The following is a 19,236-nucleotide window of genomic DNA, read 5'->3' on the forward strand; positions in this document are numbered from 1 at the left end:
ATGTTTCAACAAATACGTGCAATGCTGGAAGCGCTCACTCATCTATGCCAAGAAATTTGGAAGGCAGCTACCTGGCCAACTGACTGGAAGAGATCCATACTTGTACCCACTCCAAAGAAAGGTGAGCCAACAGAATGCAAAAATTTTCGAACAATATCATTAACATCACACGCAGGTTAAATTTTGCTAGATAATTAAAAAACGTTTGCAGCAGTATATCAACTGGGAACTGCCAGAAATTCAAGCCGGATTCAGAAGAGGGTGTGGAACCAGGGATATCATTGCTGATGTCAGATGGATCTTGGCTGAAAGCAGAGAATACCAGCAAGATGTTTACCTGTGTTTTACTGACTATGCAAAGGCATTTGATTGTGTGGATCATAACAAATTTTGGATAACACTGCGAAGAATGGGAATTCCAGAACACTTAATTGTGCTCAAGAGGAACCTGTACTTAGACCAAGAGGCAGTCAGTGGCTCGAACAGAACAAGGGGATATTGTATGGTTTAAAATCAGGAAAGGTGTGCATCAGGGTGGTATCCTTTCGCCATACTTAATCTGTATGCTGAGAATATAATCTGAGAAACTGGACTATATGAAGAAGAACGAAGCATCAGGATTGGAGGAAGACTCATTAATAACCTATGATATGCAGATGACACAACCTTGCTTGCTCAAAGCAAAGAGGACTTGAAACACTTAACTGGTGAAGATCAAAGACTACAGCCTTCACTATGGATTACACTTCAACATAAAGAAAACAAAAATCCTCACAACTGGACCAATAAACAACATCATGAAAAACGGAGAAAAGATTGAAGTCAAGGATTTCATTTTACTTGGATTCATAATCAACACCCATGGAAGCAGCAGTCAAGAAATCAAATGGCATGCTGCATTGGGCAAATCTGCTGCAAAATACCTCTTTAAAGTGTTAAAAAGCAAAGATGTCACCTTGAGGACTAAGGTGTGCCTGACCCAGGCCATGGTGTTTTCAGTTGCCTTGTATGCATGCGAAAGCTGGGTAATGAATAAGGAAGACCGCAGAAGAATTAATGCTTTTGAATTATGGTGTTGCCCAAGAATATTGAATATACTATGCACTGCTAGAAGAACGAAGAAATCTGTCTTGGAAGAAGTACAGCCAGAATGCTCCTTAGAAGTAAGGATGGTGAGACTTCATCGCATATACTTTGGACATGTTATCAGGAGGGACCAGTCTCTGGAGGATATCATACTTAGTAAAGTAGAGGTTTCATCAAAAAGGAGGAAGACCTTCAACAAGATGGGCTGATACAGTGGCTCAAATACAGCAGTGATTGTGAGGATGGTGCAGGACCAGGCAGTGTTTTATTCTGTTGTGGCTGCTGTGAATTGGAACCAACTGGACAGCACCAAATGATAACAACAGAGTTAGTAGTAATTTGTTATGCACCAATAGAAATCTAATAATTGAGAGTTAATGAAAAAATTATACTTCTTTTGGTGGAGATAATACAAGTTTTGATAGATATTTGTGTAAAGGTACAAACAATGTTTATTCAAAGTTGAAACAAAGCATGAATGAGTCTATGAAAGTTGTTGGATACCCTGCCATATTAAAGTGTTGAAAAGCAAAGATAACACCTTGACGACTAAGGTGCGCCTGACCCAAGCCATGGTATTTTCAATCGCATCATATGCGCGCGAAAGCTGGACAACGAATAAGGAAGACCAAAGAAGAATTGATGTCTTTGAATGGTGGTGTTGGCGAAGAATACTGAATATACCATGGACTGCCAAAAGAATGAATAAATCTGTCTTGGAAGAAGTACAACCAGAATGCTCCTCAGAAGCAAGGATGGTGAGACTACTCTCACATAGTTTGGACACATTATCAGGAAGAATCAGTCCCTGGAGAAGGATATCATGCTTGGTAACATAAAGGGTCAGCAAAAAAGAGGAAGACCCTCAATGAGATGGATTGGCTGCAACGATGGGCTCAAGCATAGCAACAATTGTGAGTGTGGTGCAGAACCAGGCAGTGTTTCCTTCTGTTGTACATAGGGTCGCTATGAGTTGGAACCGACTTGGCGGCACCTACAAAAACAACATTCAATTCACAGTTGATATGTTTTATTCCAGTCATTTTTTATTTCTCTTCTTTTTCTGGTGGGCTTTTTAACTGAATTACTAAAGTGATGGAGAGTTCCATTCCTTCTGTTTGGAGACTTATGAATATCTAAGTTTAATATTTAGAGTTTTGTCTTTGTCATTAGTTCATTATATTTTTCATTATGCTTAGTTTGTGTTATGACATTAAATTAAGCCTTATAATCATTTTAAACTATCCTAGAGTATTTACAAATTTATTTAATACTAAGGGGTCATTTCATTTAATACTATTTTTATTAAATTAACTTCAGAATAAAAATTACAGGTAAGCCATATAACAAGGTCACATATTTACTAAATAGTGGGTTCAATGTGCAATCTCCACATATTTGTAATTTTTGATTTTTCTCTCATTTAAGATAATTTATTAAAAGAACCAGGCAGGTGGTGGCAAATAAATTTTTTAATGATGTATTAATAGTGTACCAACAGACTTTTTATAGTGTCTTGGATCAGTGCGGGTAAGCATTTTGGGCCCCAGTATGCCAATAAGAAGAGCTCCATTTGGAGCGGAGATCAAAATGGATAAAAATGCTAATGTCATCACATCCATGGCATACCCTTCCAAATGGTGTGCGCTGATTCTTGCTGATTCTAGAGCCAGAGGACCTAATACAGCCTGCGTTTAGGGGAAAAAAATGGGGCATAAAGAAAAATGTTAAACAGAGTTAACGTATAATTAAACTAAATGGCTCTGTTAAACAAAAAGCAACAAACAAAGCCTAGCACTATACTATTAGAAAAAAAGACAAAAGTGCTGAGTAATTTTCATTAAATACTTATCAATTCTATATTCTATCTAGCAAATATATTTGCAGAGAGAGTGGAATAGTGACAAATCAGTGTACAGACATTTTGCGGCTGATTTTGTACTCTTGTCCCCGCAATTTCCCTCCATTTAAATATCTTTTTTGGATGCTCACATTACCCTCGGAACCCTGGGGTTCTAACTGAACCATGTGCTACTAGGTTCTTGGCAACAATAAGACAACACAAAATACTAAGGTCCCTTAGGGTTCTAGGATTTGTTGCTCTTCTCATTGTCCTTCCTACTTGGGAGGCAGTGTGATATAGCAGAAGTCACAAGAGATTTGGAATCTAGCAAACTGGGGTTAAATTCTGTTTTTGCTGCAACAAGGTGAGTGATCTTGTATAAGTGACTCAAGCTCTCTGAGCTACTAATTATTTAGAAAATGAACAATATAATAATTACCTTACTGGATATTTGTGAGGATTAAATACGAGAATGCAAAGAACACCTGGTACATAGTAGGTATTCAGATAATAGTAATTTTCTCTTACCACCCACTACCTGTCAAGTCATTCCCCCTCCCCTGCCATTCAGAAGAGACAAATAATAGTAACATGTAATACTGTATCTTCCTAAGAGGAAGTTTGCTCTGGAGCTCAGCATCAAATGGGAAAATTTTCAGGGATAAACAAACGTAATTATTTTAATAACTTCTACCAAACAAACAAAACAAACCAAATCCATTGCCATTGAGTCGGTTCTGACTCATAGCAACCCTATAGGACAGAGCAGAACTATCCCATAGGGTTTCCAATGAGTGGCCTTTTGGTTAGTAGCTGAGCTCTTAACCACTACACCACTAGGGCACCAATAACTTTCACAGTACCTGATAATTTTCAGAAAAGTACAAAAATACCAATTTCTTTTTTCTCAATGACCAGAAAGAGTAGATTACATAAAGTAAAAATAAATAAATATAGGACAGATAAATTAGAACATAATGACTCACTATCTTTTAACACATGTCCAAAGGACCTATTAGAAAATAGTCCAGAAATTTCCTGAGTCTTGTTTTGACCAGAATCTAGCCATTTATTCAAACATCAAGTCACCATTTTTCTTAGTCTCTTAACTTATGTATCTATTTCCAGTTGCCACTGAGTCAGTTTCCTACTCATGGAGAACCTCCATGTGTGTCAGAGTAGAACTGTTCTCTGTAAGATTTTCAGTGGCTGATTTTTTAGATGTAGATTGCAAGGCCTTTCTTCTGAGGTGCCTGAGTGGACTTGAACCATTGACTGAGTGCCATACAGGGACTCGCACATCAAGTACTTATGCAAAAACTGTTTAAGTAGTCAATATCCAACTATGTGACCTCTATTGTTTTAAAGATAGTGCCATCCTTTGAATTATTCCTACTGAATTTCTTCATGTCTTACTAGGAACACCTCTCATTTTAACTGATTATTCTACAGAATTTAGGTTGAAGAGAAATATTGGTTATAAAGCTTTTTAGAAGGAAGAAGGGGGGATAACACTGAATATTTAAGCAGTGAGACTTTAAGAAGGAATAAATGACCCTATGTTATCTGGAACATATGCACCTGATTTTTCTAGCAATATCCATATTTGAAAATTTAGAAATTTGTCTATAAATAATTTAAAATATTCACATTTCATATCAAAGAAAAAAGATAGTGTGACAAATTGTACAACGTGGTGAGGTTTTGGGTGAAACTTTTTTTCTAAGGCTTGTCATTATTAAAAATAATTTATTAGGAGAAGGGTGAACCAACATTTATTATTAACCTACCATGTATCAGTGGTTTAGATATATTATTTACTTCAAACTAATTGATTATTCTTCCTGAGCCAATGATTTTACTCATCTCCCAAACTGTGGTAAATGCATAATATCATTGTCCACAACTTAAAACCTGGCAATCCATTTTGAGTGTGAAGCCTCTTACTATTATTGTGGAACTGTCAATTTCTCTTTTCAGTACTGTTAGAGTTTGTTTTATGTATTTTGGAGCCCTATCATTGGGTGCATAGATATTTATTATGGTTATGTCTTCATGGTGGATTGTCCCTTTAATCATTATATAATGCCCTTCTTTGTCTTTTATGGTGGATTCTGTTTTAAACTCTATTTTATCTGAGATTGGTATTGCTACTCTTGCTCTTTTTTGGTAGTTGTTTGCTTGATATATTTTTTTCCATCCTTTGCTTTTAAAATTTAGGTCTTTGCTTCTAAGGTGTGTCTCTGATAGACAGCATATTGATGGGTCCTGTATTTTTATCCATTCTGTCACTCTCTGTCTCTTTATAGGTGCATTTAAGTCATTTGTATTTGGTATGATTATTGAGAGGTGTGAGTTTATTGCTGTCATTTTGTAGGGCTTTTTCTTTGTGGTCGCTATGAGTTGGAATCAACTCGATGGCAATGGTATTTTTTTTGTGTGTGTGTGGTGCTGACGTTTTCTTCATTCCTCTTACTCTCCTGTGCTGAATTCCTTTTGTTTGTAGATTTTTTTCATTTCTTTCATTTTTGTAGATTTTGTGTTTACTGAGACTTGATGTTTTTCTTCTTTATTTTGATGAGTAGGTTTGTTAACTTTCTTTGTGGTTACCTTGAAATTTACCCCTACCTTCCTAAGTTTGAACCAGTCTTTTATTACTTGATTATCACCTTGACTTCATGTCCATTTGAAAATTCTATACCTACATTGTTTATTCCCTCCTTTATTGTTCTGTTCACTTACAGATTAACTTCTTTGTTTCCCTGTTGTAAATCTTTTAGTTTTGTTTTATCCTTGAGAGTTCATTACCTAGGTTGGTATCTGGCTGATGCAGTCTTGGGTCCTAGATTCAGGCTGTTGTCTGATGTTGTTTGTTCTCTAACTGAAGGACTCCCCTAAATAATTCTTCTAAGTTTGGTTTGGTTTTTACATATTCCCTTAATTTCTGTTTATCTGGAAATGTCCTAATTTTACCATCATATCTGAGCAAGAGTTTTGCAGGATATATTATTTTTGGTTGGCAATTTTTTTCTTTCAAAGTTTTATATATGTCATCCCATTGCCTTCTTGCCTGCATTGGTTTCTGCTGAGCAATCAGAGCTTAGTCTTATTGCTTCCCCTCTGTATGTGACTTCTCGTTTTTCTTGAGCTGCTCAGGATACTTTCTTTAGCAAGTGTGATTATGATATGTCTTGGTGATTTTCTTTTGGGGGTCTATCCTGTATGGAGTTTGTTGAGCTTCTTGGATGGTCATCTTTTCATCTTTCATGATATTAGGGAAGTTTTCTGTCAGTGAGTCTTCTATGATCCTGTCTGTGTTTTCCATTTTCTCCCCCGTCCTGGAACTCTAATCACTCACAAATTTTTGCTTTTGATTGTATCCCACATCATTCTTAGGGTTTCTTCATTTTTCTTTGTTCTTTTCTCTTTTTCCTCAAAGTGGTATCCAAGGATTTTCTTCAATTTCACTGATCCTGTCTTCCATTGTTTCAAAGTTGCGCCTCAAACCTTCTATGACAGTGTCATTTCTGAAATCTTGTTTATCTTTTGGATTTCTAATTGCTGTTTTTGTATGATTTCTAGTTGTTTGACATTTTGTTCCTGTATTATTTTCCTGATTTCTTCCATTGTTTTGTCTTTTCTCCATGATTTTGTATATTTTTCCTCATTTTTGTCTGCATTTTCCTTAATCTCTTGGAGAGCCCTGAATATTGTGTTTTGAATTCCCTATCAGGTAGTTCCAGTGCCTTCTCTTCTACTGGAAGGAAGGTCATCTGGTGTTTTATTTTTTATGCTTACTGAGCCATCCTGTCCTTTTTTTTTAATGTTTTTATATTGTCTGCTGTCTTTGGGACATTCAGGAATCATTTTCTTCCTTTTTTGATTGTAAACTTGTTTTGTCCCGCTTTTTTGTTTTATTTGGTTATGTGTGGGCATGAGGGTTGGCCATTCTTTGTTGTTTTCTCATCTGTGGGCATGATACTTCTCACCACCTTGTCCAGGTGGGCAGGGCCAGTCGCTCACCCATGATGCAGGAGGGCAGGTCCAGTGGATGGGGATCAGCAGGGATAGGTTGTTTGCAGCAAGTACTGGGGCTGACAGATTGGGGCTGGGGGCAGTGAAGGGCAGGGTCCAGTGGTTCGTGACTATGGCGCTCAAGGGTCCAGTGCTGAGTGCGCAGTGTAGATAGTCAGGGGGGAAGGGGGAGGACGTGATGTGTGGAGCTAAGTGGGTGTGAGAAAGAAGGGAGAGAAGACAGAGAAACAGAAGCCAAAAAAACAAAAAGGTGCTGAAAGAGCCTGCCGTTGGAGTGGTACAGGTCTGGGGAAGCTGTGTGCCAATGGCTTTCTAGCCAGGCAGTGTGGCACAGCCCATCAAGGAGGGGCAGAGACAGCATAGATAGCTAGGTGGGTGGAAGAAAGGAAAAGAAGAAAGGGAGAGAGAGTTAAGAACCTGGAAAAAAAAAAAAAGAGAGAAAGGCACACACAGCCAGGTGGTTAGGAGAAAGGAAAGGAAGGAAGGTAGGAGAGACAAGAAACCAAGAAAAAAAGAAAAAAAATGCCCCAAGGGAGCCCGCCTGCATGGCGGTGCAGACCGGGGAAGTGGCTCCCCAGCTAAGCAGCACAGAACAACCCAACAAGAAGGAGCAGAGATGGCACATGGCACTAGGTGTTCAGGAGAAAGGAAAGGAAGGAAGGCAGAGAGAGACAAGAAACTGAGAAAAGAGGGGGAAAAAAAGTCCCGAGGGAGCCTACTGGCTTGGTGGCATGGACCAGGGAAGTGGTTCCCCAGCTGAGCAGTACTGCTCAGTCTGTCAAGGAGGAGCAGAGATGGCACACAGTTCCAGGTGTCTGGAAGAAAGGAAAGGAAGGAAGTGAGGGAGAGAGAGAGAGAGCCAAAAAAGCAACAACAGCAACAAAAACATGGCACTGAATGAGCCAGTCAGTGGAGACAGGGTGAATCTAAGTGGCAAAGAGCCGGCGTCTCCCTGGCTAAAGGACCGCAGCCCACTGGAAAGCAGCAAAGGTCGTGCAGAGGGAAGAAGAGCGTGGAGTGGGAAAGCATGTATCCTTGACTACCGAGTGCTCTGTCTCCTGCTGTGAGCTCCGTAACGTTGCCTTCCCATACTCCCTGTCTGCCGTTCTTGGTGGCCAAGGGGTCCAAGATAGCGAATCTGTGCTGCGTTAGCTGATAGGGGACCTCCACTCCAAAGCTCTCCTCCTATGTTCTCTGTCAGTTTCTTATTCCATTCGGTGCTTGGTTGAGTTCTTTATCCCTTCATTTGACGGGGGTTCCAGGACTAACGTTTGTATCCATTTTACTTAGTTTTTCAGGTCTTTGCTGTGGAGGGACAGCGTGGTGCTTCTGTCTATAGTGTCATGCTGGCGCTGCCCCCTTTTGAATTTTAATTTGTTTTTTATTTTCAATATTATTTATCATCAAGTCTTACTAATTCTTTCATTGAAATCTATCAAAATCACTCCTGTTCCTCCTGTCCTTTGTCAAAACCGAATTTTAGACAGTATTTGTACATTACTATAGTAACTTGGAAATAGTTCCAGCTTCTCTCCCTTCAGTGTATACTTTCAAAGTATACTTTAGAAACTGTATACTTTCTAAAATGCTACTTTGTTTGATACTCCCCTACTCAAAAAAACAACAAACTAACTAATATCAGTTATATCCTGCATTATAACTAGTGTCTATAATGCCAAGACTCCTCATCTTGGCATTCAAATCCCTTCATAAGCCAGCCCTTCATGACTCAAATCTATATTGTTTCTATCCTTATCTTCTACTCCTCTTCAGTATGTATCAGACCATAACCTTCTGGAAGTTCATTCTTGCATCTACCTTTTCCTCCACATACTGTTCAGTCCCTTTGAATTTTACCACTGCCTCTTTACCCCCAATCATGCTATCCCATTAAACAAATTTTATTCATACTTAATTCATATCTCAAATCTTCTTTCATCAAGACATATCAGCTCATACATTTAATATTTACTCTTTTATTATCTACCCATATAATTATTATATGTAAAGTCTTGTTGTCCATAAGAAGTCCTATAGTATCTTAATGCAAGGCCAGTATCATGTACTTTTTTTTTTTAATCTCTTAAGAGCAAATTTGTTTCTAGATACTCAGTAATCTCTTAATAAACACATAAGCTGGAGATTTTAAAATGTGAATTTATAAAAGTAAGAAATTACAAATTGAGCTGGCATTAATGTTTCTAAAATAACCCAGAATGTAAAAACAAGAATCAGTAGTGACACTACAAATAGTAATAAAAATTAACACCATTACAACCAAAATTGTGGTTCTTGGTGAAAATAAAAATCAAAAAGAAACAAGTTCAGTCTGTCTGAACTAAGCATTTTATCTATTGTAATGACCATTCTTAAATGTGTAGTTAGTATCTTGATAAAAGTTAAACATAATGGTATCACCAGAGAAATCTTTATTCCCCTATCAAATGGCTAGTTAGTAAGAGAACTGAAATGAATGATTAAGAGATCTGTGATGCCCAAATCCACTTTTGGTAAAATTTGAAAGTCTATTATTGTGATATAGGATCTTGGGAAGCAGGAGCCATGTGGAAGGAACCAAGAAGAACGTGGCATCAGGATTGGAGGAAGACTCATTAACAACCTGTGATATGCAGATGACACAACCTTGCTTGTTGAAAGCGAAGAGGACTTGAAGCACTTACTAATGAAGATCAAAGACTACAGCCTTCAGTATGGATTACACCTCAACATAAAGAAAACAAAAATCCTCACAACTGGACAAACAAGCAACATCATGACAAACAGAGAAAAGATTGAAGTTGTCAAGGATTTCATTTTACTTGGATCTACAGTAAACGCCCATGGAAGCAGCAATCATGAAATCAAATGACATACTGCATTGGGCAAATCTGCTGCAAAATCTCTTTAAAGTGTTAAAAAGCAAAGATCTCATTTTGAGAACTAAAGTGCGCCTGACCCAACCCATAATATTTTCAATAGCCTCATATACATGTGAAAGCTGGACAATGAATAAGGAAGACCGAAGAACTGATGCATTTGAATTATGGTGTTGGCAAAGAATATTGAATATACCATGGACTGCCAGAAGAACGAACAAGTCTGTCTTGGAAGAAATATAGCCAGAGTGCTCTTAGGAAGCGAGGATGGCAAGACCTTGTCTCATGTACTTTGGACACGTTATCAGGAGGGACCAATCCCTGGAAAAGGACATCATGCTTGGTAAAGTAAAAGGTCAGCAAAAAAGGCGAAGACCCTCGATGGGATGGATTGACACAGTAGCTGCAACAATGGGCACAAAGAACGACTGTGAGGAAGGCACAGGACCAGGCAGTAGAACCGACTCGCCGGCATCTCACAACAACAACAACAGGATCTTGGAAAGCAGGAACCATGGTTAGATTATTTTACAAATCTCTTGCTTCTATTGTCTAGTACACTCTTTTACACATAAGTACTTGTGCATCTTCTGGATGGATATATTTTGGATAAATTATTCATGGTTGCTACAGCCCAGGGTGGGAAGAGACTGTAGACCTATCCTAGATTATTGACCTATTTCACCCCTTCCTTAGCATGGAAATTTGGTATCTGGGCTTTCAATTTTTAAGATGGATGGCTTTGTGTGTTTTCTCTATATAAAAGGAGAACATTCCTTTGAATTCTTTATTGTTTTAAAATGACGTATATAAAACCCTACTGGGTCACAAAATGTTTTTTCCAGATATCTTCTAGCATATATATTCTTTATTAACATAATACAAATTTCTTGCTAATCCTTTTTCTTTACATTTACTAATCTAGGCTTAAAATTTCTAGTGATTAAATACAAATGTTTATCTTCTATGGAGTTGCAAAGTAACAGTATAATGCTAGAAACATTACTTCTAGCAATATGGGACATTATGACAAAAGAACTGTTCAATTTAAGATCAGTTTCCAAATCCAATATCAGTGATCAGCAGTGGTATAAGTTTTATATGATAACTCTTTATTGAACACAAAATCAATATGCTAGATGCTGGAAAGAAAAAGATAAATTAGATAGAAAACTAACTCTAAAGAATCTTATAGTTGCGCATAAGGGAACAGCCAAAAAAAAAAAAAAAAACCTGCCTCTAATAGATGATTATGATGACGGTGAAAGTAAAATAGTATTTAAAGCATTTATACAACATTTCTCACATGGCAGGTATCATTCTGAAAGCTTTATATTTATAAATTCATTTTATCCTCAACCTGTTATGTGGGGACCAATATTAGACGATAAATAGATTCAGCCCAGTGACTGAAATCTAATATTATTTCTTTAGAAGAACACAATTGTCAAACTGAACTTAAACTTGTGAACTAAATTATTTATTTCTTCCCTTTTTCCACTCTAATTTTCATCAGTGTCTCTACACAAAGGAATAAGAAAGGAGTGAAGTTTAGCTCATTCTATTCAGCAACAGAGAAAGGAAGAGGAGGATAAAGGTGAAAAATCTTCCCTAGATTTGAAATGTAAAATTATTTGTTCATTCAATTCAGTTGTGACTTAATCATCTATTGTTGTTAATGTGACTCTCCACTTGAATAAATAATTAATTTCATGTCTTGTCAATCCCTACAACTAGCTTGATATTCTTTTGTGCGGAAGATAGCCTGGACCCAGTAGATGGGAGCCGCCTGAAGCAGAATAATACTGCAGGGCTTCAGTGGGCGTGGTCTCTTTCCTCATACCTGCTTTTCTTTTCCTTGCTTTATGAAAATTATTGAATAATAAAGAAAATTACAAGTGTATTATTGGAAGGAAAGAGTATAAAGGAATAGATACTCTTTGTATACATTTATTATTCCCAATAGCAGAGATTGGAGTCCCTGGGTGGTGGAAACGGTTAATGCATTTGGCTTTTAATTGAAAGGCTGGCGGTTTGAGCCTACGCAGAGGTACCTCTGAAGTTCTGGTCATCTACTTCTGGAAAATGAGCCATTGAAAACCCTATGGAGCACAATTCTACTCTGACACAGATGGAGTTGCCATGGGGAGGAATCAACTTGATGACAACAGCTTTGATACAGCAGAGATTAAAATCAGAAGTTAGTAGTATTATTTATGTTACTTAAAATAATGACATTGTTAACCGAGCACCACCATGTGCCAAACAGTGTGCTAAGCACTGAACACTGATTATCTCATTTAATCCTCACAATATTGTTATGAAATATATACGATCATAGCCCTTGGAGTAAAGACGAGGAAACTGAAGCACTTGGAGATTAAGAAGTAACATGCCTAAGGTTATAGGACTAGTAAACGGGGATTCAAACATAGGCAGCCTGGCCCCATAGCCTGCTTTTCGAACCATGATGTGTAGAGAATTTTGTTGCATGGAAACTAACCAGTTTCTGTTTTGGAATAAGAATGGGGAAAAGAATACGAGTAAATCCAGGCATTATGCTGCCAGGTTAAACAGTCTAACAATAACAGCAATACTTTTTAGTAGAAGGAGAATGCCCTGAATCAGAGAGCCAAATTACAGTTTCACTTGTCATTCATTCATGTAGGCTTGCAGTATATACTTATCGGATACTTCCTGTGTGCCAGGCACTGTGTTAAGTGCTAGGAAAACAATAATGAGAAAAACAGACACTGTCCCTGTTTTTTCCATAGAGTCTAGTGGGACAATTCAGTTATTAACTAAATAGTCATATGAATAATCGTGTAATCGAAAACTCTAATAAGTGTGATGAAACGAAATACAAGATGATCTGTGAGCATGCAACAAGAGAATGTGACTCCTACTTGAGCTGAAAGGAGAGTAGGTCTTCATGAGTTGAAGAGGGTGTGGAGAAGAGGCTATCCTGGCAGACAGAGCATGGCATCTTTGTGGAGATGGGTATAGGTAGATAAGACTGGGAGATACACAGAAACTGTATTGTGCAGAGCCTAGTCATGCTCCAGGAGAAGGTAAGGATGGCAAAGCTGGTGAAGTCTAGAGTCCAAGTAAAGCTTCAACTATTTTGAGATGCTTAAACACTAACAGAATATGTGCATATATATACATATATGGTAGAGTAGGTGGCAGGAGTAGGAAAAACATTTTATAAAAAATCAGTGAGTCTCTACTTTAAAAATCATAACATTCAGTAAAATATAAAAGTTCCAATTTTTAGGCATACTCTTATTTTATATTTTAGTTAGAAAATATTTTCATAAATTTAGGAACTACAGTCGATTCTCATTATTAGCGGTAATTACGTTCAACAAAGTCGCCTTGAACCTCAATTAGTGAATACTGAACAAAGCACTGCTCCTAGGGGACACAGGGGTTAGGTTCCTGTGAGCCTCCGGTTACAACATTTTTGTCAACTGATCAATATATAAACTTGTTTTACGTGTGTTTAAGATACCATATTTATTATACACTGTTGATTTGTTAACATCGAACTCACGGTCAACTGCACTATAATTAATGCCTGAACAAAACTTACTTAACACACTTCTTTTCTCCTTAAGGCACATCACAGCCTTCTTGAGCTTAGGAACACTAGACAGCATTTCAGCACTATGCTTAAGGGCCATTTTAAACAGCAAAATCACCAACAAAAAGCAGAAAATCATGGAAAAAGTGGCATTGAATAGACTGAGAAAATAGTATGAGAGCTGAAACAAGAATGCAGTGCATCAACTTGTTTGAACTCAGCTGGGAATGTAAGCATCAGATGACTCAAAATTTTTACCACTCTGCGTGTGTCCACAAAAGATTGTGAAAGTACCAGGAATACTGCTTTTGGGATTACAAATAAATTCTAGCAAGCAGGCAATTTGCAAATGTGGAATCCATGAATAATGAGGATCAATTGTATTTTCCATTTAAAGTACACTTTTCAATTTCAGAAGAATTGCTTTTAAAACTGAGATTTTAAAAGTTGTCATTAATTTTAATTAGTAGTTATGATCAATGGAATAGTTTAAAAGTAAGGCTAGTAGCCCACATTTTGTGACTGGAGTAACATTTTCATTTAGAATTCTAAAAAATCATCAAAACTAAATTTATTAGAATGATTCAATACATTCTTACCTGGACTGCAGCTTTGGGCATCCATGCTAAAGCAATAAATACTTTTTCCTTAAAACTAAAACCAGCAAAACACATCAATAAAAATGTGGCAAAAATTCGTGCCAACAGTGCCAAACTCAAGGTAGCAACACAAACGCCTACAACAGATAAAAGCAAAAGTAAGTATATTTGGGAAGAAATAGTTCTTTAGTTCTAGAAATATTATTTGTAAAACACTTGAAAGCACTTTAAGGGTATTGTCTCTTTGTGTCTTTAAGTAAAAAAAAATATGTATATATAAAAATTACAAATATGACTGAAATTATCTGATGGTGGAGATACTACAAAAAAAAGACAGATGATAGTTATTCAGTTCTAGGTTAATAGATTTTGAGTTTTCAATATAAATGAAACTATTCAAAAGGTGCTGATGGTATCTGCTATTTCAGCGCAGAGAAGAAATCTTATCTCCGTTTTCCCACATCACTCAGGTAAGATATTCAGGGCAGTCTCTGGTAACAAACATCAAAGAGGATAAAGGAGGAGAAGGTATATGTTACTACATCAACATGAGTTGCTGAAGAAGGTCCGTGTAACCCTTAAAAGATATATTATAAATAAATATTCATTGTTTTCCTAAGGATTTTCAAATCTTATAATTTTTATGCCTCTAATTATTCTTACCAATAGCACTTGATGGAAGAGATGAAACAGATACTTCTGATCCAACCAAGCCAAAAAGAAGGGGTTGAAAAATATTCCATGTAGCTGCAACAATTTTTTGGACTCTAATCTACAGGAAAGAGAAATATAGTTATTGTGATACATAAAAATAATTGCATTTCACTAATTAAGCTAAACTACTGTTTGGTTTAAAGACTTCCAGGGATATTTTTGGTTTAAGGTTTAAAGATTATCTTAGGGCAATAGTTTGAGGGGTTCATCCAGCCTCAATGGCTTCAGAGAGTATGGATTCCGTGAGAATTTGAAATTCTCTTCCACATTTTCCCCCTTTTGATCAGTATTCTGACTTTTGATCACGATAGGATCTTTCATCAAAATGTTCAGTAATGGTAGCCTGACACCACTCAGGTCTTCTGGTCTCATGGCAAAGAAAGTAGTTGTTCATGGAGGCAATTAGTCATGCCTTCCATTTCCTCCTCCTACTCCTGACTCTCCATCTTCCTCTGTTCTCCAGGCAAATAGAGAGCAATTACTGTGCCTTGTGTGGCCACTTGCAAGCTTTTAAGACCCCAGGCACTATAAAACAAACTAGGAGGTAGAACAGAAGCACTAAACCGATATTAGGCCAATTAACTGGGAAGTCCTGTGAAACCATGACTCTAAATTTCCAAACCAAGGAACACAATCCCATGAGGTGTTTGGTTGTACATAAGTAGCCTCAGCAGCTACTCTTTCTTTGTTGTTGTTATTGTTGTAAATATATATATCACACAATATTTGCCAATTCAACTTTTTACAGGTGTATAACTTATCAACATCAATTACATTAATTGGCTGTACAACCCTTACTCTTAATCAATGCTAACAACAGCAACTGGAAAAGTTAGATAGAAAGCTTAGGGGGCAGTGATTTTATGTAAATTGGGGAGGAACAATTCTGAAAAGTAGGGTGAGAATGGTTGCACAACTTGAAGAATATAATCAATGACAATGAACTGTATATGTAGAAATTGTTAAATTGGTATATATTCTGCTGTGTGTATTTTCAACAACAAAAAAAAACCCGAATCATTGCAAAAACTGTATTTCAGAAAGTTAAAGTCTCATTTAACATTTAATTAAGATATTCTCAGAAGAAATGTTGAAACCTAATTAATAAAAATTGAGTAGGTTTTTACTATTAAACACTGAGTACGATTTGACTAAAAGAAATCCACAAAGCTATAAAATAAACAAATCATTTGATAAATTTGTCACAGACAAAGTGACATAACTTATTCTTATGGGTCTTTGGAGATCCAGACATGCTCTGATGGTTCTAGCTTTTGTTTGTAAGGTAACTGAATAGAGAGCAAACCACATCATCCCTAATTAGAACAAATCAAGCTCATGAAAACATCCCAGCTCAGAAAGGAGTTAGAGAGACCTCCGCTAACAATCATCCTGGAACCCAGTTCCATAAAAGGTAAGTCCTGATATGTTACAAACTACTAGAAAAGAATTTTTTTTCTAGTAGTCTCTTAGGCCTGCTTCCAAGGGATCCATACTGCGAACTTCAGAGCTACTGATTCCTTAAACTCTCTTTTCTTTCCCAGTCCCACTCCCAAATTATATCTTTATAGGAAAGGCCCTACTGACATAATGGGACTCTGGCTATCCTCCAAGGCCTTCCTGTACATATACCAGAGGTCAGTCAGATGCCCTTCTCTAGAAATTTATATGAAGAAATTTTAGTTTTGGTCTGGGCTTATCTTTTTTTTAAATAGAAGATACATAAAACTTTATTATATATATATTATAAAAACCAAACTCATTGCCATCGAGTCGATTCCAACTCACAGCAACCCTATAGGACAGAGTAGAACTGCCCCACAGGGTTTCCACGGCTGTAATCTTTATGGACACAGACTGCCATATCTTTCTCCTGTGCAGCAGCTGGTGGATTCAAACTGCTGACCTTTTGGTTAGCAGCCCAGTGCTTTAACCACTGTGCCACCTGGGCTTCTATCTATCTGTCTCTCTATCGGCTAGTTGTCAGAGAATTACTCTACTAGTAATCAGAGAAATGTAAATAAAGAATAACAGGGCCATATAATTATTTACCAATCAGATAGTAAAAAAATAAAAGTAAAAAAAACAGCAGTAGTGATAAATACCTAGTGCTGATGATTGTTTAAGGTATTAGGAACTCTCCTATACTGTTGGTAGGAATGCAAATTAAAGACTTTTGCAGGGGTATTTTGGCAGTAACCATCAAAATCAAAATGTATCATTTTTTTTTTATTGTACTTCAGGTGAAGGCTTACAGAACAAATAGTTTCTTATGAAACAGTAGTACACATATTGTTTTATGACATTGATTAACAAGCCTACAACATGTCAACCCTCTCCCTTCTCGACCTTTTTTTTTGGTGAAAATATACATAGCCAAAGATACACCATTTCTACATGCACAGTTCAGTGACATCGACTATACTCTTCCAATTGTGCTGCTATTCTCACTTTAGATGAAGGCTTACAGAGAAATGTATCATTTCTTAACCCAGCAATTCCATTTCTAGAAATCTATCCATCAGAAGCACTTGTACATGTTCAAAAAGACACATCAACAAAACTGCTCATAATGGCACTATTCGTGATAACAAAGAAAAAACGGGAAAAAACCTGAGTACCTACAAACAGAGGACTCGTTAGAAGAAATGATTAATTCTGGGAAGGAGGTTTGATATTTGGGAGTGATGGGGGATAAAGGAGTCTTTTACAGTTTATTCTGTATGTGGCCCTTCTGTATTGTTTTAATCTTTTATGGGCATGTTTTCAGTTACTAATTATATAACTAAAATTTTAATGAAAAAATAATGCAATTAATAAAAGTTGTATAATCATATTACATAAAATTTTAGAAAATAAAAGAAAAAATCCTGATAATTCAACTTCATATTGCATTTTGGTGTTATTTCCAGATTCTTTTCTTATACATCTTATTTACTTGGTTGATTCATACCCTCCCTCAAGGACACAAAAACTTTTGGAATATCTTCCAAATAGAACACAGGAGTTTTCTAAATAGTCAATATTCCAAAAAACCAAACCTGTTGCCATCGAGACAATTCCAAATCTAGTGACTCTATAGGACAGGGCAGAACTGCCTCATAGGGTTTCCAGGGAGTGGCTGATGGATTTGAACTGCCAACCTTTAGGTTAGCAGCCAAGCTCTTAACCACTGTGCCACCAGGGCTCCAAGAGTCAATATAGATGAAAAAAATACAGTTATTTTATCTCTAAAAATGAATTGGTAGAGTTAAAATATTCACCTTTTCTCTGGACCAATAAATTCCTGAAACGAAAGTCAACACTAGCGTGCACAACCCTCCAGCTCCATGTAAACCAATACGCTGGCTGCCTAAGACAGCAGAAACACACATAACCAAAACAAGAAATGCTCTCTTCCAGGGAAGTTTTGTCTAGAATTAGATAGATATTTAGAGGTTAATTTACATTAAACATAGAATTCAAGATCTGACCTTATCAACTGTTTATTTTTGACCATTTAATACCATATCTCATAATGTTATATTAAATAGTGTCTGAAATTATGGCTTTCTTCCTTATCAAATATTTTAGTAGATTTGCTACCAAGATAAAAACGTACAATTATTAAGTTTCATTTTTGTGCCACGTTTCTGGTGCTAATGCTTAGTAGAATAGTTATATACTTTCATTGTAAGTGGCGAAAAAAAATGCAAGAGACCCATATAACCTACAGTTCCATATATCATACCCAATGAATTCCTAAAAACAAATTTCTGAATATTTCTCTAGTCTATAACAATCGTTATAGGAAAATCAGGACGGAAGTTACAGAAATACAGGAGTAATGGCAAGCCAAACAGGGTAGAAAAGGGTTAAGTACAATAGTGTTGTCTTTGTCAAAGGGGTGTGGGAGCAGATTTAAGTCAGCTGTGATTTGCATAATGGGCAACTATAAAAACCAAAAACCAAACCCTTTGCCACTGAATCAATTCCAACTCATAGCAACCCTACAGGACAGAGTGAACTGCCCCACAGGGCTTCCAAGGAGCAGCTGGTGGATCAGAATTGCTAACCTTTTGTTTTTGTTTTAAATTGTACTTTAGATGAAGGTTTACAGAATAAATAGTCTCATTAAACAGTACACATATTGTTTTATGACAATGGTTAACAACCCCACGACATGTCAACACTCTCCTTTCTTGACCTTGGGTTCCCTATTACCAGCCTTCCTGTTCCCTCCTGCCTTCTAGTCCTTGTCCCTGGGCTGTTGTGCCCCATTAGTCTCGTTTTGTTTTATGGGGCTGCCTAATCTTTGGCTGAAGGGTGAACCTCAGGAGTGACTTTATTACTGAGCTAAGGGTGTTGGGGGGGCCATACGCTCGGGGTATCTCCAGTCTCTGTCAGGCCAATAAGTCTGGTCATTTTTTGTGAGTTAGAATTTTGTTCTACATTTTTCTCCAGCTCTGTCCAGGACCCTCTGTTGTGATCCCTGTCAGAGCAGTCAGTGGTGGTAGC

General features: G+C 37.0%; 1 protein-coding gene across 1 annotated transcript in view; it reads right to left on the minus strand.

Annotated features, from left to right (window-relative positions):
* Positions 1-1,976: 1,976 nt before the first annotated feature.
* Positions 1,977-19,236, minus strand: part of SLC9B1 (solute carrier family 9 member B1) — a 72,293-nt gene continuing 55,033 nt past the window's right edge. Inside the window, exons 7-10 of the mRNA XM_023734707.1 lie at positions 18,003-18,152; positions 14,689-14,797; positions 14,026-14,162; positions 1,977-2,774 (exon numbers count right to left, since the gene is read on the minus strand). Of these exons, the coding sequence (XP_023590475.1) occupies positions 2,559-2,774; positions 14,026-14,162; positions 14,689-14,797; positions 18,003-18,152 (612 nt within the window). The 3' untranslated portion in view covers positions 1,977-2,558. The remainder of the gene's footprint in view (positions 2,775-14,025; positions 14,163-14,688; positions 14,798-18,002; positions 18,153-19,236) is intronic.

The sequence above is a fragment of the Trichechus manatus genome, unplaced genomic scaffold (genome assembly GCF_000243295.1).
Source record: "Trichechus manatus latirostris isolate Lorelei unplaced genomic scaffold, TriManLat1.0 scaffold00071, whole genome shotgun sequence".
NCBI lineage: Eukaryota > Metazoa > Chordata > Mammalia > Sirenia > Trichechidae > Trichechus > Trichechus manatus.